The 22,662-nt window shown below is 42.5% G+C and overlaps 1 protein-coding gene across 1 annotated transcript in view; it reads left to right on the top strand.

Moving 5' to 3' along the window:
* The window catches only part of LOC126281216 (myrosinase 1-like), a 188,669-nt gene extending 166,510 nt beyond the window's left edge, over nucleotides 1–22,159 (top strand). The window contains exons 3-12 of the mRNA XM_049979964.1: nucleotides 3,115–3,248; nucleotides 6,487–6,621; nucleotides 6,924–7,046; nucleotides 8,673–8,856; nucleotides 12,370–12,464; nucleotides 15,049–15,196; nucleotides 18,922–19,070; nucleotides 20,456–20,590; nucleotides 21,542–21,648; nucleotides 21,983–22,159. Coding sequence (XP_049835921.1) covers nucleotides 3,115–3,248; nucleotides 6,487–6,621; nucleotides 6,924–7,046; nucleotides 8,673–8,856; nucleotides 12,370–12,464; nucleotides 15,049–15,196; nucleotides 18,922–19,070; nucleotides 20,456–20,590; nucleotides 21,542–21,648; nucleotides 21,983–22,109 — 1,337 coding nt within the window. The 3' untranslated portion in view covers nucleotides 22,110–22,159. The remainder of the gene's footprint in view (nucleotides 1–3,114; nucleotides 3,249–6,486; nucleotides 6,622–6,923; nucleotides 7,047–8,672; nucleotides 8,857–12,369; nucleotides 12,465–15,048; nucleotides 15,197–18,921; nucleotides 19,071–20,455; nucleotides 20,591–21,541; nucleotides 21,649–21,982) is intronic.
* The last annotated feature ends 503 nt before the right edge of the window (nucleotides 22,160–22,662 follow it).

Below are 22,662 nucleotides of genomic sequence, written 5' to 3'. Positions count from 1 at the left end.
GGATTTCTGAAAATCAGATTGCGTTGCGCTAAAAATATTGTATGTCAGTTTAGTGTTGATCAGAATGAGTGAAGAGAGTAATGTCTGAGTACGTTCAGTTTTGCTCAGCTGTTTGAAAATCAAATAATGCAAGAGGTTTATCAGCACAGTCATTCATAAATTTTTCTAAGGGGACGTTTCAACCTGACTGACATATCCATGAGCGTCGTTTCGACCTTTCTAAAGGTTGCCAAGTCGGCTGTTGATGATGAGATTGTGAAGTGGAAGCGTGAAGGAACAATTACAGCCAAACCAGAACATGTAGACCTCTTGTACTGACGTACAGGGACTGACGAGCATTGCGAAGCGTCTTTGTGCCACACAGCATTAAATCAGAGCAAGGAATCACTCGTGATCTCTGAAGTGCTACTAGCAGTCGAGTTAGCACAATGACTGTGTGCAGGGAGTCGAAAACAATGTGGTACAGTGGTCGAGGAACTCCTCATAACCCAAACATTTCTGTAGTGTGCTCTGCGACGTCTGGGGTGGTGTAAAAAGCGATCTCACTGGGCCGTGGATGACTGGAAACAAGTGGCTCGAGGGATGAATGATTCTGTACACTGCGGTAACCCAATGAAGGAATTTGGCTTTGACAGATATCTAGAGAATGTCACCTACCGTCGTGTGTAGAGCGTATGGTGAAGCACGGAGTAGGAGATGTTGCGGTAACGGTTTTTTTCGTGGTTAGAGTCTGGTCTCCTCATTGCTCTAAAGAAAACTCTAAATGCCGAAGGACATGAACAAATTTTACAGCATTGTGTTCTGCGCGCATTTGAGGAGTAGTTCAGAAACGATGGCTCATTGAGCACGACAAAGCATCTCTGAAGCACTAGTTTGTGAACAATAACATTCATGGAAGGGATTGGTCTATCGAGTACCGATATGACCCCAATGAAATACCTTTGGGGTGAATTAAACCGCCGACTTTGCTCCACACCCCAGCTTCCAGCATCACTACCGTCTCTGGTTAAGGCTCTTGAGAAAGAGTGAGCTGTCATCCATCCATAGAAATTCAGACGCCTTACTGAATGTTTTTACAGTCGAGTTCAAGTCGTGGTAAAGCGTGGACACATACCATATTAATATTAGGATATTTTTGATCCAACAGTGTATAGTCATATATCTTCAACCGTTAAAACTGGCCAATCTCTTGTGCTTACTTTTTACTAATGTTAGACTTCATACATACTTTGACTTCAACCCAAGCCTCTCCATTTGATAGAACGTTCTGTACGATCATTTGCCAGTGTCGGCACTGACGGTTCTGCTCAGCATTGAATATAAGATAAAGGAATATTTTAATCCGACCATTGACAGCTAATACACCGAAATTTTATCATTCTTGTATTTAGTGTGGTTGTGGTCCCCGTTGCATCTAAAGAGCCTATGACGGTTGAGAACGAAGTGGAGCACGGGAAACTGTTTGACGGGTGTACAAGTGTAGACAAGTGGCCAGCATAACCACGGCTGGGATGCACGGTGACGTCTGTGTCCTTAGGCGAGTGTCTCGTTATCCGAGTGTGGTCTTGGGTGCGATATCAACCTGTTGGAGAAGTAGAACGGAATACTTTTCTTAACTGAATGAAACAGTGGAACTTAATTGGCATTTCGTCATATATTACTTGGTATTTCTAAAATATTCATCCTATTTCATATGTCTATCTCTCCTGCATCAGTGAAGATAGAAACTTGAGGCGCACTTTAACGTTCACATCGAAACTAAAATTTTACATTGGTTGATTTCAAGGTGTGAGTTTGTTTTATTTTTTTGTGTGTGTGGGAGGGGGGTGTTTAGAAAGGCTCTATCTTTGTCCTCCTCTTGCAACACCGTCGGGTGAACTACGATACCACACATCAACAGTAATGAATGCAGATAGACTGACTCGCTAAAGTAATGTACGAACCTGACAAGATCTGGAAATTTCACGGGTTAACCGACAGTAATAAATATGCTCTTCTAGAAGGAACTCGCATCAGAATTAACGCTAAAAGAAGATCGTGACGGTAGGAACAACCAGCACTTTTTCCAGCTTGGATGCGAAACTCGTTCTCGGTCTGCGGCAGAAACTGCTACGTCAAGCCCGTGTTGGGCTTTTTGATCTCTTGCAAAAGAAGCATTTGCCGCAAAATTTGATCGTACCTGCAGTTTGACTTCTGCAGCACAGACGTTTGCTCTTTTCGCACAAAACTCTCTAGTTACAAAGGCGCGGCGCCAACAATGACATCTGGAAGTCTGGAAGCGTCTTTTCTGAAAAGGTGAATACTGTTTCTGTCTGTATCTGAAGGACTCATGGCGTCTTGTTCACTGCAAACCCTAGAAAGCTTTCTAAGATGACTGCGTAGTAACGCTGCAAGGTCAAAGAGGCGCTGCTATTCTTTACCTCCCTAGATTCTCTGCCTCGGGCGACGAGCCTCCTCAAGCAGAACGATTACGCGGGGCTGTATCGTTGTTTTTTTTTTCCATTTCTCCATTCAGTTTAAAAGAAGGTATCAACATTAACAGATCTGTAACCCAAGATGCCGATTGTCGCATCTGTTGCGCTAAGACACAGTTACTTTTTCTGAGCAATTTTCGGGAACATTCACGCAACAGAACCAGTACATCTAGTCTCCGGATTTTAAACCTTTTGAAAATGTTTAGAACGTTCTTTAAGAACATTTACGAGTGCATAATATAACCTACCCGCTTGAGTTTTTCGTGTTGGTCTCTCTACATTCACAACTACCGGGTCCATAACACAGCGGATCACAGGCCTTGTCAAGGCTCAGAGAAGTGTGAAATGTTGTCAGCACAGAACAAAAGTATCTATTTTCTTATTTGGTCAGCATACGTTTAATCGACTAACGCTCCTCCAACCGGAATTCGTTTAGTAAAACGAAATATTATTCTTATTCGAAGCACTTTGTCACAGGGTGTCGTAACTCTGTCAGTATCTTGAGATACATGCTGTAGGAATCTATGCACTGTGACGTGGTTTGATAAATGTGTGCACCTCGTAAACGAAGAAAAGCTCCCCTTATGCAACCATGGTCCAGTGTGCCGCTATGTCAAATGGTGTTCAATCTGTGTTACAGGCAAGGGTGAGGGCATTTTCGACCGCATGTTCCACACGATTCCCAACATCACCACCGATGGCAGCAACGGCGACGTGGCGTGTGACTCCTACCACAAGTACGAGATAGACATACAGCTCGCCAAAGATATGAACGTGAGTGTTGTGTGAAGTGGTATTAACTTTAGGACATAAGCAATGATTACAATACTAAAATATATTTTAAAATTATATGAAATTTGATTTCTGATGCATTATTTACTAATATCCAAACTAAAGCGTCGCATTTTCGAAGTTAGTAACAGCCCGTCAAGAGCCTATGCTTGTAGTGCACTCCTAAGGATTTCTGTCGTTAACTTATATTTTGCAGATATGCTGAAAATTAGGAAAGTTATTCAGTTTATAGCTTACGCTAATAGTGGGTGGACTAGTTATTTGTCACACTAACGGATTCCTGACTGTAAATGGTGTAAAAAAGCTCCTATGAACATGTGCCGGGAAACGGACAATGTGCACGCAACGATACCAAATCGTCCTGGAAGACTGTACAGAGCTTCATCACATCCGCGTCACAACAGATGTTCAGAATGGCTGCCATGGGATTGCAGGTGATAGGGATAGCAGGGGTGTCATGCAGGGTGCACATAATCGCACTTTGGCTGACATCATGTCGGCTACTTGGCTGGAGCATGTACTAGGGTTCCTCTCAATGTCTGCAAAACGTGGTCCTCCAAATCTAGTACACGCACAGTCTGCGCCTCCATACACGCTCGTCTGTCTGAAACGACCCATACTCACACAAACGCGCAAAAAAGGGCTTGAAATGTGAGACGTGGTTGGTGTCTGCAAGCGTACATGTATAACCCTGCTGCCTCCCGACTCTTTCCATCTGCTTGGCCGTACACAAAGAGCATCTCGGCTTGTTGCCGACGTGAATAGCGGACCATTCTGCTGTTTACAGTACGCTGCGTCAATCACACATCCTGAAACACACAAGGAACACACGTGTCCGTAGTTGGTACGGATCGTTCACCCAATTGTTAGTTGTTAGCTCTACCGACGCTGACGAATGAAAGAGTAAGTGTCATTCGTCAGAGCCATATACTCGTACAGTGGCAACGAAGTATTTCCAGACACGTGACCATAGGACCTTTTTTGCTCGATTTCGTGAAGAATCCGGCCCTGCGGTGCATCAGGGGCCAACACAACTGGTTTATGCAGCTGGTTGCCTACCTTACAGCCTCCAAGACAACAAAATTTTGACTTTCAGTATTTCATAAATCATTGACCGAATACAAACATTGAAAGTGCTCTCATAATACACTCATTAAGAGACATGGCGCGCAATTATCTAGACTTCATTCATCTACTATCTGACAATGAGACCGCTTAGTGCAAACATAACTCATATTTTGAAAACTTTACCAAACTTTTCTCACAGACACCCCCCACAAAATGATGAAATGAAAAAAGTTTATTGATTATTACATTTTCACTGTTCATGCAATGAAACCGCCACATCTGGCATAACGCTTTAGTTTATTATTTCTTAACTTTTGACTGTTTGCACACAGTAGACACATATACCACTGAATGTTTCTAGAAATTATGTCATTGTCCGGGACATACTTCAGGACATATGACGTCATAAACATTGAAATACGTGATAAACTTGATTTTGCTTAAATAGGAGCTCATATTTACCTAGACTATACGTATCCAGTGTTTGATAACGAGAGAGCTTTGCGACCTCCAACAAACTTTAAACATAATTTTAAGGCTTTCCTACACTTTTGTCGCTTACACACTTAACGTCAGATATTTAACAGATTAATTATCTTGCACAGTAATCAGAAGTTTGAAGAAGATTCTTTAAAGAATCGGGGTATTTGTGCTGCTTACTAACACAAAAGAAGATACTTTACTGATATTTTGGAAATATTATATATTTAATGGTTTGGTTTGGTTGTTTGGGGAAGGAGACCCAGACAGCGAGGTCATCGGTCTCATAGGATTACGGAAGGACGGGGAAGGAAGTCGGCCGTGCCCTTCGTAAGGAACCATCTCGGCATTGGCCTGGAACGATTTAGGGAAATCACGGAAAACCTAAATCAGGATGGCCAGACGCGAGATCGAACCGACGTCCTCCCGAATGCGAGTCCAGTATCTAACCACTGCGCCACCTCGCTCGATATATATTTCATCACTAACTGTTATTCTGCATCGCATGCCATCACCTGGTGACAACTGAATATCCCAAATAATAAAATGTGATATGACAGTTGACACCTGGCATCCAAAATGAGGTTAGTGATCAAATAAAGACGAGTAACAGATGCAGAAATTGCGGAAAATGTTGCTTATTTTATATCATTGGTATGTTCTGCTAAGCACTGACGAAGAATTAATTAATTACGTTCTTCTTTAAGGGAGTAATTCTTAAAATAATTTGTTGTGGAATAGCTGGAATTGAGCGTCGACCTTACCGTGCAGAGATGAAAACGCTCAAAAAGTTGGAAGGTGTTTTTGTAAAATGCTTGAAACTATGAACCAGATGGAGAATACGTAAACGTTTAAAGATTCCTATTGCATTTGTAGATATTTATTGCATACTAACGACTATCACCCACATAATTCCACGGTTAGGAATCAGAGAAGCACCAGTAAGTCCGTTAAGCATCACAAGTGTATCTGAAAGTGCAGTAATCTTACTCGGCCGTCTGGGACATGACTTTCTTAAAATTTTGTCGATTTTATTTCGAGAGCGTTTATTTTTTTTGTGTATTTACTCTCGCTGCCAATTATTTGGTTATCAGGACATCCCTCACTGTCGTTCAAGCATCCCTTCTTGGACACAGTATCTGCAATAGGGATCCTAGCATCTCAAAAATTATAATAATGAAGGAAATTACAATAATTATAAAAATATTATTTCTTTTTCGATTTCACATTTTTCATGGAGCCATTTGATCTTAGCTTCCTCCGTTTCATATTTATTCCATTCCTCGGCGACTTGTATTTTTGTATTCCTGAATTTCTCTGAACATTCTTGTTCATCATCATCCCTAAGACCGGGCATCGTCCTACTGAAGGTGGTATGCCGTTGCCTTTCTCTGACCTTCGAATTGACTTACGTAGCCAGGTAACAACACATAAAAATTTAAATCTCATCTTCATTGCAGTGTGGTTTTGAGTTGTATCTAGCTTATTCATCGGCTTGTTCTAGAAATGTAATGAAGATGAATTAGAGAGTATTTTTAAGTTACAATTTTATAGTGGCAAAATTTCATTTCCGGAAAGTATTCCTACGTCTGAAGTTTGTGGAAGCTGTGTAGGGACAATATCAACGGGAGCTGGCGTTTTAATTGACGCTGACATTATTTTTGTGCGGCAGGTGGACGCATACCGCTTCTCCGTATCGTGGCCCAGGGTTCTCCCCACTGGAGACGTCAACAACATCAACCCGGAGGGAATCGACTACTACAACAAGCTCATCGACGGTCTCATTGCCAACGGCATCACTCCAGTGGTAAGAGCAACCTCAGTTATCCGGCTTCTGTTCCTTGACATTAGATCACTAATCAAACGTGAAGTCACACGGTTTGGTCCAAATGGCTCTGTTGTCTGTGGGAATTAACATCTGAGGTCATCAGTCTCCTAGAACTTAAAACTACTTAAACCTAACTAGCTTAAGGACATCACACAGACCCATGCCCGAGGCAGGATTCGAACGTGCGACCGTAGCGTTCGCGCGGTTCCAGACTGAAGCGCCTAGAACCGTTCGGTCACAACGGCTGGCTTCACACAATGCTGTATATACGTTTGCTGCAGGTGACGATGTTCCACTGGGACCTGCCACAGACACTGCAGGACATCGGGGGTTGGCCCAACCCCAGACTGGCGGACTACTTTGTCGAGTACGCGAGAGTGCTGTACGACAACTACGGCGACAGGGTATGTGGGTAGAGTGTACTGAACTAAAGTAATACTACACTTTGATATTCATAGTCAATACTATGCTGTGATTTTCCTAAATCGCTCCAGGCAAATGCCGGGATGGTTCCTCTGAAAGGGCACGGCCGACTTCCTTCCCCGTCCTTCCCTAATCTGATGAGACCGATGACCTCGCTGTTTGGTCTCTTCCCCCAAACAACCAACCAACCAATACTATGCTGGAGTTAATAACTGGACGGTAGGGCAAACGTTAATATTCTTTAATTTCTGTTCTACCTTTTCTATTGTTTTCTCTTGGGTGATTACTAGATGGAGACTGTAAGTAAGTTCTCAACCGAGCCTTAGGCGTTTTGGTGGTTCTACTGGTTGCACAGGGATGCACAGCTAGGGAGCGTAGCATCTCAGCTAACATTTACTATACTTGTTTGATATTTTAGAACTTAGGTAGGAATTACACTGGTTACAATAGGGTGGAATTGCAGATACAGAAGTGAAAGTAGGACTGGTACCTCAGCTATCAGAGATAAATGAGAAGTGATAGATCGGATCACTGAAATACAACAGTAGTTTGCTGCTAAATGCTCGAGTAGATGTTGTTACTTTCAGTTCAAATCCTGTCCGGTCAACCAGCTTTAAATTATCCATGGTTTCCCTTAACTGATTAAGGCGGAAGCGCGGATGGTTCAAATCGCTCTGAGCACTATGGGACTTAACATCTTAGGTCATCAGTCCCTTAGAACTTAGAACTACTTAAACCTAACTAACCTAAGGACATCACACAACACCTAGCCATCACGAGGCAGAGAAAATCCCTGACCCCGCCGGGAATCGAACCCGGGAACCCGGGCGTGGGAAGCGAGAACGCTACCGCACGACCACGAGATGCGGACGAAGCGCGGACGGTTACTCTGAAATGACACGGCCAATTTCGTTCCGCAGTTCGAGCCTGCGCTTCGTCTTGAATCATTTCGTTATTTTAGAGATGTTCAAACCTAATCCTCTTCTTTTTATTGCGCTGCATGGGGTATATCCCACTTATTTCAGAGCCCAACGGTGCCATACCTTGACAGATGGCCTCCTCCTCTACATAGTTAAGCCCTCACTCATTCCTACATATGACCTCATCGCAAACGCTGTCCGTATTACCGTATATGTGTTAGTGTCACTCAAGTTTCTTTATTTTGACAATATCAAATATTTATCAGTCTAATGTACGACTCGGGCAACGGCCTTGCCGCAGTGGAGACACCGGTTCCCGACAGATTACCGAAGTTAAGCGCTGTCTGGCGTGGCCGGCACTTGGATGGGTGACCATCCGGTCCGTCATGCGCTGTTGCCATTTTTCGGGGTGCACTCAGCCTCGTGATGACAATTGAGGAGCTACTCGACCGAATAGTAGCGGCTCCGGTCAAAGAAAACCATCGTAACGACTGGGAGACCGGTGTGCTGATCACACGCCCCTCCTATCCGCATCCTCAGCTGAGGATGACACTGCGGTCGGATGGTCCCGACGGGCCACTTGTGGCCTGACGACGGAGTACTTTAATATACGACTCGTGTAAGTAGATATGTATTGAAGTAAATTATAGAAACAAAGGATACACCAAGCACATGTTCTTCGTGCAGGTGAAATGGTGGCAGACGTTCAACGAGCCGGCCAGTTTCGTGGGCGGCTACTCTGGAGGCTACACGTTCGCCCCGGGCATTAATTCCTCAGGCGTGGGAGACTACATGGCAGCCTACACCGTGCTCATGGCACACGCCGGCGCCTACCGCCTCTACGACGAGAAGTACCGAGAGACCCAGAAAGGTAAACACTCATTGCCCATCATCACGGCTGGTGCTACGGTTGGCGAGGTGTGGAGAAAATGTGAGCCGCATGATACCCAAACTCGACGAAGGGTCGTTGGAGAAACGATAAATAAAGTCGAGAAATCATCTTAAGGTGTCGTGTTTACTGGAAGCATAAGTACCATTTCACGAAAGCCATGTGCCAGGGGATCTCGAATGTTGAGGCAAATAAATTTTGACTGGTTGAGCTCGGCCCATTTATTTTGCAATATCCATAGCCCTGAATCTGCTTTTAGCAATCACTTCACAACCAAAGTACATTGCTTGTATGTCACTCACTCTACAACTAGATATGTGCACGCACATGTTTATATAATACATAGTAGCCCTTCAATATTAGCCTATTCCTACTCTGTCCCGTTTGCATAAGGAACTAGTCAAAAACAACTGCCCCCATATGCTTCCTAAACTTCCTCTCAGTATCGCTACGCACTATACTACAGCATTTTTGCACAGTCCATCTCGATAACCCATGTTACAGAATGTAGCAGAATAACGGAATAGTAAGCTTATCTCATAGTATTTTCAATTCCTCCATTTTTCTCACTGAATCACAACAGTGCCTTCATGAAAGAGATATTCTGCGGAACATAATCTGATAACCACTGATCTGGACGGCCAGATAAAAAAAAAATATATATATAAAAATAAAAAGGTTTCAAATGGCTCTGAGCACTATGGGACTTAACATCTGAGGTCATTAGTCCCCTAGAACTTAGAACTACTTAAACCTAACTAACCTAGAGACATCACACACATCCATGCCCGAGAAAGGATTCGAACATGCGACCGTGGCGGTCGCGCTGTTCCAGACTGAAGCGCCTAGAACCGCTCGGCCACTCCGGCCGGCACGGCCAGATGACTAATTACACTGTCTGATCAATAGTATATGGACACCTTTTAATGCACAGTAATATGGGCTGCGTGCACCCTTCACCTGAAAGGCGGCTTGATTCTGCTGATTCTGCTGTGTCTCAATGTCTATCGAGAAATGATAACTCATTCCAGACCGAATCCACATGTGGTAGGGATTTTTGACTCTCGGTTCTCAAGCAAATTTGGTGTCCTAATTCATTCCAAATGTGTTCCAGAGTATTCAGATCAGAACTCAGGGCAGGCCAGTCCATTTCAGGAATGTGGCAGTCCACAGATCTTTGCCGCAGCCATGCAGATTTATGACAAGACGGATTGTCATGCTGATACATCGTCTTCCAACTGTCCCTTTACTTTACGCCGTACAAAAAGCTCCAAAATGTGTTCAGATCCTTCCGCATTTAGCATTTTCTTAAGCGCAATAACGGGATCACAGTCTAGCTGCGAACAACACCCCATACCATAACATCACTTCCTTGTACTTCAGTGTTTGCACTACACTTGCTGGCAGATAACGTTGCAGGCATTCGCCAAATGCAAACCCTTCTATAGGATTTCCACAGTGAACAGTGTGAAGCATCACTCAAAATCACTCATTTCCTGTCATTCGCTGTACATTGGCGCTATTCCTTTCGCAAACTCAAGCGTAGCTTACCATTGACTACCGAAATGTGTGATTAATGACGAGTTGCCAGACCACTGTACTTCATTTGTTTAACTCTCTATGCACAGTCATTGTGCTAGCTGGACTGATGGTAGTACTCTGTAGCTCACGAGTGATTCCTTCAGCTGATTTCATGGGATGTGTTACGACAACTTTCTGCAATGGCCGACGTCCCTGTAGATCAGAGTATGAGATGTGCCTCGTCTTGGTTTCCTGTGTTTGTTTCTTCAACTATCCACTTCACAGTCACAATCCCGACAGCAGACTTGGGCGGTTTTAGAGGGTTTGAAATGTCCTTGATGGATTTGTTACTCAGGTGACATCCAATGACTAGTCTACGTCTGAAATCAAAGAGCTCCCATGTTCTACCTATTCTGTTGTTAATGCTGTTCTAACGGAAGCATAGTTCTTTTTTTGTGGCATGTTGTCTCCAAAGATTTATCGCCTTTGGCGATTTTTTTCTGGAGTAGCAAGGTGCGATAAATAGTTTCACTTTATCGTCTATTCGATTGCAAAGGGACTTGGGCTCTCTGTGGGTCCTTGAGTCCATTGAAGGTGTTGGTTAGGTCGGAAGCACAGTATTCCCCGCTTCCTTTTATACTGAAGGGTCCGTCTCTCACGACATCTAGTAGTCAGTTCGGCATTACATAGGAAAGGCTGGACACTTTTGGTCAGAAAGTGTATGATCGAGTTTAGACGCCAGCACAGCTGCCAACAGAGTTAACGTACGTATTGCACTATTCATAAAGAATCAAGCAAATTTGCTAAAAGCCTAATTTGAAACCTATCGTATTAGTTCGATTTGTACGTAGATTGTGCCAGACTCCGAACTTATAAAATAACGGCGCAATTTCTCCTTGTAAACATTGTTCCAGTGCCATTTTATTGTGCCGTTGCGAGTGGCCATACCCGTTTTCATGGAGTTGTTTACACATGCATTCTGATGTCAGAAAAGGGTGGCGTGCCGATTACGTGCGTCTAGAGACATTAAGGTTAACATCTGTAGTATGGTAATAGTACACAAATAATAAATAATGAAGTTGTGAACAGAAAACAAGTATTTGCAATGTGGCGGTAATTACTGGTTTGTCGACGATTAGAATAATTTTTCCTGAGCATCGGCTACTCAAATGAAATATTATGTTGTCATAACAACAAAAAGAAAGTAAGGAATGGATTTAACCAAGGTAATTGAGTGTGTCCTAGTATTATTATCATATTGGCACTTTCTCGTTTGACTTCCCAAATATGCACGATTTACTTGTATTTTCTTACATACTTACCGACTTTCCTTTTACCTGACATCATATGAGCGCATTTCAAAAAATTCTGTTCCGAATGCCAAGCTATTGAACTACTCTTCAATTTAGTAATATACGTACTGAGTTTAGCCCACAACTGAGAAGAAAATTCTGTGACGAAGTCCGCGTTTTGCTAATAAGCAAGATGCTTCGCAGAACAGTCACAGCACAGCACAATTAGTTTTAGAGATGGTGCTATCTGTTATTTGCACTCACAAAATCCACAAATATTTGGTCTGGATAACTTGTTTAGCTAAGCACGAATGTTACACAATAGACTCCAACACAGTGTACAATCACTACATTTCACCTATGGTAAATGCCCTCAGTGATGTATCACGTAAAGACGCTCTCGACTTCTACGCGAAGTTTCTGTATAACTTTAAATCGTCTTCGACTTCCTCTGCATTAAATTTGGGAATATGTTATTCATTTGTCTCAGTTAGGTTTGCTATCCTATCTCTGTCTAATGGATACAGACAAATTTCCAACCCTCGAAGCTGTCAGGGATGTTACTAATGCTTTCTCTTTACATTACTTTGCTTAACTGTTGTCTGTTTATTAGCACCTCATGTATTATTACTCTTAGCTATAGTACAGAATGTATGATTCACACGCGCCTCTCTTGTCACAGGAAAGGTCGGCATCACAATTAACAACATGTGGTACGAACCTGCCAGCGACTCTCCGGCAGATGCTGAGGCGGCAGAACGCAAGATGCAATTCTATGTAAGTACCAGGAAGTCTTATAGCTTTTCTTCCCAATAACATTGCAGTACCGTATTAAAAGAAAAATGTGTATTTCCCTCAGAGAGTGGTAGAAGACTCTGGTTAACATGATGCACCATAACATCAAGTAAATATTGAGACATTCAACGTTGATTCGTAGCTAAATCTGAAGAAATGTTACTTAAGTCTGTATTTCTTTCATTATGGGACAATGTTTATAGAAATACTCAAGTCTCTTATTTTTATAATCGTGATAAGAAAACATTTTTCATCGGGACCGACACGGACGAAATACAACCCACTAAATGATTTTGTCAGTAACGTTTACAGGACTTATACGCATAACTCAATACGCATAAGAAAGAAAAATATGTCTTTTGGTCACTTTTGTGAACATTTGTATCTGTTTAACAAAGCTAGGTTCTACAAGTGCTAGAATATATGGCGATTTTTGCCTTCATTTAAAAAGTTACACCGAAATTTTTGTAGCATGATTCACTATCTTCGACACAAAACAATAGTTCCGTCGAACTTAATTCAGTTACCTACCGGCATTGTCGCTTCTTACACATTCAGACGACATGAACGTTAAGAATTGCGAATTTGTAAAATAACTTATAGCTGTTGGGAGGATCCGAAAATGGAGTCTAAAGAAAGAAAATAGTGGCGTTTAACGTCCTATCTATTCATTACAGTCGAAGCCTAAGTCCAGAAAATATAGGAAATCAAAGGGCCGTTTTCAATAGATCTGTCCTAGCATTTACCTTAATCAGTTTAAGTAAATCATAGAAAACCTGTATCTGGATGGAAAACATAATTTGAGTATATAAAGGTAATTTGAACCAACATCCCGTCGAATTCGAGTACAGGATCTTCACCACATTACCACCACCACAGATTTTCTGAATGTATCTTGCAATTTTAGAAATTGATAAAGACGAGTGCCTCATATTCTAAGCAAATTTTTTCTACAGTGCCTTCAAATCGGAAGTAGGAATGTCTAAACGAACAATGAAGCTCAACTCAGATGTTGTCATAATGCCGTGCATTAAATATGGCGCAAATGTAGCCAAAGATTAAGGTACTCCTCAGGCTATACTAGAAATCAATCTCTTACCACAACATTTATCTCGTAATCACTTGTGTTGCCTTCGCCTACTGACAGCAAAACTGTCGCTTTCAAGCCTCGCTTAGGTATCTGCTAAGATGAGTCAGTCAACATGACCATGCACCTCTTTTTATTTCATGTCCTGTTCATACTACATGAAAGGTTTACAAAACACTCGTTCGACCTATACTTGAGTATTGCTCATCAGTGTGGGATCCGTACCAGGTCGGGTTGACGGAGGAGATAGAGAAGATCCAAAGAAGAGCGGCGCGTTTCGTCACAGGGTTATTTGGTAACAGTGATAGCGTTACGGAGATGTTTAGCAAACTCAAGTGGCAGACTCTGCAAGAGAGGCGCTCTGCATCGCGGTGTAGCTTGCTCGACAGGTTTCGGGAGGGTGCGTTTCTGGATGAGGTATCGAATATATTGCTTCCCCTACTTATACCTCCTGAGGAGATCACGAATGTAAAATTAGAGAGATTCCAGCGCGCACGGAGGCTTTCCGACAGTCGTTCTTCCCGCGAACCATACGCGACTGGAACAGAAAAGGGAGGTAATGAAAGTGGCACGAAATGTGCCCTCCGCCACACACCGTTGGGTGGCTTGCGGAGTATAAATGTAGATGTAGATGTAGAAAGTGTCCGCCCCCGGTAGCTGAGTGCTCATCGCGACAGAATGGCAAACCTAAGGGTCCGGGTTCGATTTCCGGCTGGGTCGGAGATTTTCTCCGCTCAGGGAATGGGTGTTGTGTTGTCCCATGCATCACCATTTCATCCCCATCGACGCGCAGGTCGCCAAAGTGGCGTCAAATCGAAAGACCTGCACCCGGCGAACGGTCTACCCGACGGGAGGCCCTAGTCAAACCGCTACATGAAAGTCACACACAACATAAAAACACAAAGCGTAGTTCAAATATCAGAGGCCAAACAAAAGTCTGTACCATCCATTTCCCACTCATAAGCAATTCTGTAGTCAGAATGTGTCAGCAGCACCATCACTGAGAATTCCAGCAAAATCTAGTGGTCAGATCTGTGAAGCACAAAAGCTGTTACATGACTCAAATTGGTAAGTAGTGTAGGTGCACAGCTCGTTAGAAAATGCCGAAAACAAGTGACCGTGGACTCAGCTGCAGTCACCGTTATTTTCAGCAAGTCACTAATGAGCAAGTCCATGTAGTCAAGCACGACTCACCTGATAACGGATATATTTCTATAATGGGATACGCTACCCCCAAGTGGGTTAATACCCACACCTGCATGAACGTGTCATAAGATCCACATCTATAGCACTATCAGACACTTAACTACTTCCAACATTCTCTCCAAGAATAACATAAATCTGATACATATTGGCATAATAATTTTTGAAGTTCCACACCAATGCACGTTTTGCAGGTTTGCGACAACGGGCGGAAGAATTATTAGCTTAAGATTCAGTCCTAGGCAACTGCCTTTACCTAATGAATTTCTCTTCCAGTCTGGCCTGTACAACCACCCAATTTTCACGGCAGAGGGAGACTGGCCTGAGGTGGTGAAGCAGAGGATTGCGGCAAACAGTAAGGCTGCAGGCTACGCCAGGTCCCGACTAGTGGAGCTCACGCCAGAGGAGGTGGAATACATCAGGGGTGAGTAAACGACACTACCCACAGCATCAATCTACTGACCTGATGGGCTTATTCCAGCTTGAATACCATCCGTTGTAAAGATTATTATTAGGTATTGGTTTCACATGACATACAGGAAAAATAACAAATAGGGGCGTCCATGAATTGGTCAAATGTGAATCAGTATTGATGGTTCAGCGACAATTTCGAACCAAATATAAAGTAAAAGCTACAACGAACACGCATTTCGTGAGACTATCAGCTTATATGGTTTGAAAAAAAAAACAGGTTGGCTGGGATCATCAGCTGGTGCAGTGGACTGTGAAAGGGTGTCAGGAACCCGAAGAAACCGACGACAGACACGAGTAGAGAACTCAATAAACCATCTCAATGTAAGCAAGTGTATGCATGTAAAACCAGTATTGGCTATAGGTGTTGACTACTTAGGAGAATGAGCTTCGTTCTCAATGTTGCGTCGAGTTGCTGTCGCTACTGCAGGAAGATGGGTTTTCACTAAATTTGGTATTCAGTGACAAAGGCATGTCCTATTTATCCGGAAAGGTTAATTGTCATAAGGTGCGAGTTTTTGGCACAAACCATCCATAAGATAAACATTTGTGGTTCACAAAAAGTTAACTTCTTTTGTGCCATATCTTTTTAAAATTTTGTGGACCTTTTTTCTTTATAGAGAAAACTGTGTCAGGTTTCATGTACCTGTACACGCTATAGCAATGGCTAGTGGCATGATTGCTGCAAGACAGTGGAGACTTCATTTTGCAACAAGATGGTGCTCCACCACACGTTCTTTCGACGTACGTATTACCTTAATGCCAAATTACCACACTGTTAGATTTGCTGTGCGTCCCATCATGACTGTTCTATTCCTTAGTGGCCTGCACGGTCGCCTGATATAACTGCATTCGATGTCTTCTGATCTGATTATCTAAGAGATCGTGTGTTCTTGGCTCAACTGCACTTAATTTGGAACAGTTGCATGGAGGATTAATTATGGCAGACACTTAGTTTGACTATAACGTATTGGGATATGTATGGCAACAGTGTCAGTAGTTTACTGATTTGCACATCTTATTTAGCATTTCTATGTAAATTAAAAACTTGGAGTGATGCTCTACCCACTGATATTCGTTTATTTTCGGTACCTCTTCCAGCTTTCCCGGAGCCGTCTTATGAAGCTTCAGAGGTACTTATGATGAACCTTGTAACTATTTAAACTGTTTCCTAGGACCAGACGTTCCTCAGATATTAGGGCTGTAAATTAGGTATTGCTATCTGACGAAACCAGCCTACTGTCAAGCTATTCTTCACAAAATATGAAACTGCAAACTAGGCCAAAGTACTGCGAAATGTACAGTTTGTGACCACATGACTCAACACAAAAAAGTATTCCTTAGCTACGCTGTTAATGAGTCAAGACTAGATTCTCATACAAATTCCAGAAAATGACAACATAGGGAAATAACTCACCGGACAAAAGTTACTCACCCCAACATGGATCATTACTAGCACCATTTAATATTCCCTCCTTGGACTTGATAACTGCCTCAGTTTGGTTAAGAAGTGAGCCCTCAAGTCTGTGCAAGCCATTCGCTGAGGGCCTGATTGCGCAATTCCACCAAATTGCAGGATGCTGATGTCAATGTCTTTTCCGCTGATCCAACATGTCCCGCAGATTTTCTCTGTAGTTCAAGTTGGGTGATTTCTCAGGATAGTCGAGTTGAAATAGGGTGGGCGAGTGTCTAGAAATCCAGTCACATATTCTTCCAGCCCCATGATGCTTGCTTTCTCTTTATGGTCCTGTATCACCAATGGTCTCTTGCGAGGTGACGGCCGCGAAATGTTCACTGCGTCCAATTCTCGTCTCAATGTTCTCTGGCTAACACTTGTGAATGAACCTTCATTCAATGCAGCTGGCAATTGCAGTCGGGTTTGGAAGCGACTTTGATTCACAGGGCGTCAAAAGCCTATGTCTTCCTTCTCCTCTACCTCTTACTCCGCATGCCACCTAATGCTGGCGGGCGGTGTTTATGGTGCTACTAACTCACCCTCCCTTCCCAGTAGCGTAGAAAGAATGATGGTCGTAAGCCTCTGTGTTAGATCTAGTTTCTCGAATTTTCTTGTCGTGGTCATTTCGTGAGATGTTTGTGGGAGGAAGAAATATGTTATCCGACTCTTTTCGGAAAGTGTTCACTAGAAATGTCAATAGTAAACCACTTCATGATGCACAATGCCTCTCTTGTAACTTCTATTACTGGTTTTGTTGAGCATCTTTGTAACGAACCCATGACGAAACGAGCCACTCTTCGTTGAGTCGTCTGCATTTGTTTATCAGTCCTACTTGGTAAGGGCCCGTATTTGTTGTAAGATATTCAGGAATCGGCCGAACAAGCGCCTTATAAGCCACTTCCTTCGTGGATGAGTTATATTTCATTGAGATTCTTCCTATGAATTGCGTTTTCTTCTATTTGTTTTGTGTGTTCATACCACTTTAGATCCTCTGAATAGTTACTCAAAAATATTTTACGGTCGATTCTGTTTCCAGAAATTGTTACGAATAGTGTAGTTGCACAGTAGGGGATTTCTTTTTCTATGTGTTCGTAGCACGTTCAGGGTCATCTCTAATGTGATTCTTACTGATTTGTCGCCCCCATAGCCTCCTTCTGTTGGTATCTGCTACAGATCCAACTTAAAGATGCCACAACTTCCTCCCCGAAAGCCCATCTCCAGTGCAAGCAACTTGTTTCTCTGACGCTCATTTATTACTCACATTTTTGCTCCGTACGCAGTGATGTTTACAACACATGAACGTTGTATCAACTGTTTGGTCCTTTCAAAAGGGCTGAACTAAGCTGCCATCGGGCCCTCCTACACTGGCAATTTTATTATTTAAGTCTTTTTCGCTTCTTCCGTTTGATGACATCGTAATCCCCAGATTCTTAAGAGACTTACATCCCCTATCTTACTGGCTCTAGCCTCCAGAATCTCTATGGCATTGCTGCCAGTTTTCAGATATTCAATTTTTCTCATGCTTATTGTCAGGCCCAATCTTCCGTACCCCTCTTTTAACTTCCGAAGCATATACTCAGCAACATCCTGGTCACCCACTACGATAACCTCGTCAACAGCAAAGAGAAGTGTAAATAAGATTTCATCCCCCAGAGGGACTCCCATGTCTCCAAGTATGTTCCACCAGTGCTTCTTCCACATGGGCATTAAATGGCATCGGTGCTGCAGTGTGCTGTTGGCGTAGACCCTCTGCAACTGAAAAATCTGGCGACACTGAATTTCTTGTTTTGAAAGCGTTGCCCTTATTCATATATAATCGTTTAACTGCTCTTATGTAAATAGTTGACATGACACTGTTTTACGTACTTACTTACTGATTGTTTTGTGGTAGCGTATCATACATTCGAAAATGAATTCGCATTAGAAACAGCACAGAAATGAAGCAATAATAATAATTAATAATAATAATTAAAAATATGGGCTATTGTAACCAATTTAATATCAACTGGAGGGGAACACACTATTCGCTCGGACATTTTGCGGTGGCAGTTCACACTGATGCTACTCAATGTTACGCTTTTCCAACTATATGAAAAAATCTGTCACATTTGCGATACATATTGGGCCTGTATTTTCTATCGTTAAAGAAACGAGGTTATACATTTATAAAATAGCTGTGCCTAGTGTATGAATATGTGTGACAGTGGAATATCCTGTTTCAGGCACGTCTGACTTCTACGGACTGAACCACTACACGGCCAACCCAGTATCAGACGGCTCCAGCGGCTACGACCCCTCCATGGAATTTGACGCGGGCGTCGTTATCGGGGAATACACGGACGCACCGCAGGGGGCATCCACCTGGCTCAGGGTTCGCAGTCTCTATGCTCACTGAATCACTCATACTTGTCCGTCTTCTGTACTGCGTATGTGTTCTATGAGACATTTGGTGAAAGTGAATGAGAGCGCTGGAAGGGAGTCGGCTTAGAACAGCGAAGTGCTGTGATCGGATAACACAATTCCCACAAATTTATTCCTCATCTGAAGCCATGTTTGATAGCGGAACTTCTCTTACGAAGAAACTCACTCTTTACATTTGCTGGTCTGCTTACTATATCCTACTTGTTTCGTTCATCATGCGGTATTCGTCTTCCAAGGTAGCACAATTCCTTTGATTTGTCTACTATGAGTCACAAAAAATTTGACGTTAAGTTTAATTCAAGTTTCGTTTCTTTCACCTGTATTTATGCTATAAGATGTATTTTTTCTTGTGTTTTGAAATCCTCGGTTATACTCGAAATGAGACAGTTACTAAAATGTGCTGAAAAACGCGTTGTACTGTTCACAGTCTGTCCGATAATACCTTTACCGTTTGTTATAAATGAGTGCTAATTCTCTACAACGTTCACTAAACATTTTGGTTCCTGTGCTACAGTCCCGTCATTAATAGGTGATCGACTTGTGCAGCAAATAATAGCGTGAACTGTATGATCATTTCAAACTGTAATAACTATGGAGTGAACCCTAGCAATACCAAACAATTTTCCATAAGGTACGTTTCAACAGGGAGAGGCAATAATTTATGCCCACGCCCAAAAAAAGTTTGAAAGAACAAAATTCATAAAATGTTGATGGATTAGATTAACAACATACTTTTAAAGAGATACTGATGTGTACGTAAGGTCCTGAACCTGCAGATACTGAAATGACTTTCAATGTCGAAAACGACTACTACTTAAGACTTAAATTCATGGGATAAGTTTACCTAAGAAATTAAAACATTTGAGGAATCTGGTAAGAGAATTCATTAAAAACAAAAATATTTTTCTGTATATAAAGTAGGTGACTAGATTACAATATTTGCAAACGGTAGGCATAAAGCAACCCCGCCCCCTCTTAGTATAGCAAGGGTTAATCCTTCTGCAGAGTTGTTTCAAACACTTGAGCAACGGTTTGTGGCTATTACACACTTTGTCCCACGAGGTTAAATGTTAGACGAATTACACAATTCTTTGATCTTTTAATTGTCTGTTGATAAACCCTCGCGTTTGTACTACACAATGTTCTGGGGGAGAGATATTTTTCTGCTGAAAATTCCAGTCTTATAACACAAATCCGTGCTGATTCTCCGAGAGCTTCAGTTTATAACTTTTAAATGACAATCCGAACGGAAACATCTCTACATGTATTTTTGGGTCGTTGACCTTAATATCAATGAATTTGGTAACCCATCTAATCGCCACGTTATTGTTGCAGAGTACACCTTGGGCCTTCCGCAAGCTGTTCAACTGGCTCGCACAGCACTACCCTGGCTACCCAATCTTCGTCATGGAGAACGGCTGGTCTGACACTGGAGAGCTGGAGGACCAGGGCCGAATAGACTACTACGCTGTGAGTATTCTGTCCAGTTCTTTCGATTCTATCAACATTATCAGAAATTTCTCTGGTACACCCTCTAAGACAAAGAAAAGATGCACCACGAAATAATTTCCAGAACGGGACGGAAACTGATAGATGGGACTCACACCTACAGAAAAACGATTAAAATGTCAGGAAAATTAGAATATTTGTTCATGAGAACAATCTTCACAAATTGAGCAAGACAATAACGCACTAGTCCACCTCTGGTTCTTCTCTTAGCAGTTTTTCGGTTTGGCATTGTCTGACAGAGTTGTAGGATGTTCTCTTGACAGATATTGTGCCAATTCTGGCAAGGTGCCATGTTAGATCCTCAATATTACGCTCTGGTATCAGGACCGCACCCATAATGCTCCAAAATTTCTCAACTGGGTAGAGAGCCGGCGACTTCGCTGGCCAAGGTAGGGTTTGACAAGAACAAAGACAAGCAACATAAACTCTCGCCATGTGAGGGCTGGCATAATCTTGCTGAAACATAAGGTCAGGATGGCTTTCGAATGAAAGGCATCAAAATGGGGCATAAGATTTTGTCAAAATACTGTTGTGCTGTAAGGTTCAGCGGCTGACAGCCAAAAGGCTCCTCCTATGAAAAGAAATGGAGCACCAGACCACCACTCCCGGTTATCGGCTGTATGGTGGGGAACAGTCAGGTTGGTATTCCATCAATTTCCGGCAAGTCTTTGGCCTGGAATCTCACGGAATGCAGTAGAATTGTCTTCAGTGATGACTCTTGCTTCAAACTGAGCCGCGATGACCAGTGAATAAGCTTCTAGAGGCGCTCCAAACAGCAGTGGGATACCAGTCTGACTGTTTTCGAAACTGTTACACTGCATTACATTATTCTGTTAGTGGTTTCGTCATCCTTATGATTAAGTGAATGTCATAGTGTCTATTTCTGAAAATAAAGTTTTTATCTGTTCACAGTCCTACTTGGCTGCTATGCTCAAGGCTATTAATGACGATGGTGTTGACGTAATCGGCTACACAGCTTGGAGTCTCCTGGATAACTTCGAGTGGGGCACAGGGTTTACGTAAGTAAAGCCAGATGATTGGATTCTATTGTCATCAAACATTATGGACAGTTGGTATCATAATCAGATGGCTCTGTAACATTTGGTATATGCAAGATGTCCATTATGTGTACGAACGTGTTACATGCATTTCTGTTATTATACCAAAACATTTCTCCAGGCTTCAGCACTTACCTGTAATCTATTGCCACCCATAATCATAAATTAATAGATCATGTGTATTTTTTGTGTAGCACTTAACTTGATAATTAAAAACATACTGTAGTTAGATCCATAAAAATGCCACCACTTCATATACAGATCGTTCAGATATTGTACTTCTCGGTTGTTTCAGGACCAGATTTGGACTTCACCATGTGGATTTCAACGATCCAGATCGAAAAAGGACACCTAAGGCGTCCAGCAAATTTCTCGGACAAATCTTCAAAACGAAAACCCTTCCTGCTGAGTACCTAAACTAAATTCCAAGAAGTACTGAACAGTCGAAACAATAAAAATTTGCATAAATGAAGCACTTAATGTTTGTTTCGTGATCTCCATTGCATCCCTATTCCATGCCAGACATACCTGAAGTGAGTCTTCGGTATGTGACTTACGTGCTGTGATCTCCCTTCATCTGTCTTCAGCTGCCTGGAAAACAGTGAAATGTGTGTGCAGATTTTCCCATTTTAAGATCCCATCTACAAGTTGCTCTATTGGTCAGCTGTATTTAAAAATTTAGGGAGAATCTTAAATTTCATCAAAAGGAAACCTTCACCGTCTGCTTTGTATTCTGCTGGATGACTGAAGCACACTTCCCCTAGAAGGATTTCTGCCACAACCCTTGTCTTTAAGTACACATTTTATCCATGTACAACATCCAACCATAGTAAAACTTCCTGGCAGATTAAAACTGTGTGCCGGACCGAGACTCGAACTCGGGAACTTAGCCTTTCGCGGGCAAGTGAAGCTGTGAGGACGGGGCGTGAGTCGTGCTTGGGTAGCTCAGATGGTAGAGCACTTGCACGCGAAAGG

The sequence above is a fragment of the Schistocerca gregaria genome, chromosome 7 (assembly GCF_023897955.1).
Source record: "Schistocerca gregaria isolate iqSchGreg1 chromosome 7, iqSchGreg1.2, whole genome shotgun sequence".
In the NCBI taxonomy this organism is placed as follows: Eukaryota; Metazoa; Arthropoda; class Insecta; order Orthoptera; family Acrididae; genus Schistocerca; species Schistocerca gregaria.
The sequence above is the reverse complement of the archived record's forward strand: the minus strand, read 5'-3'. Positions and strand labels throughout refer to the sequence as shown.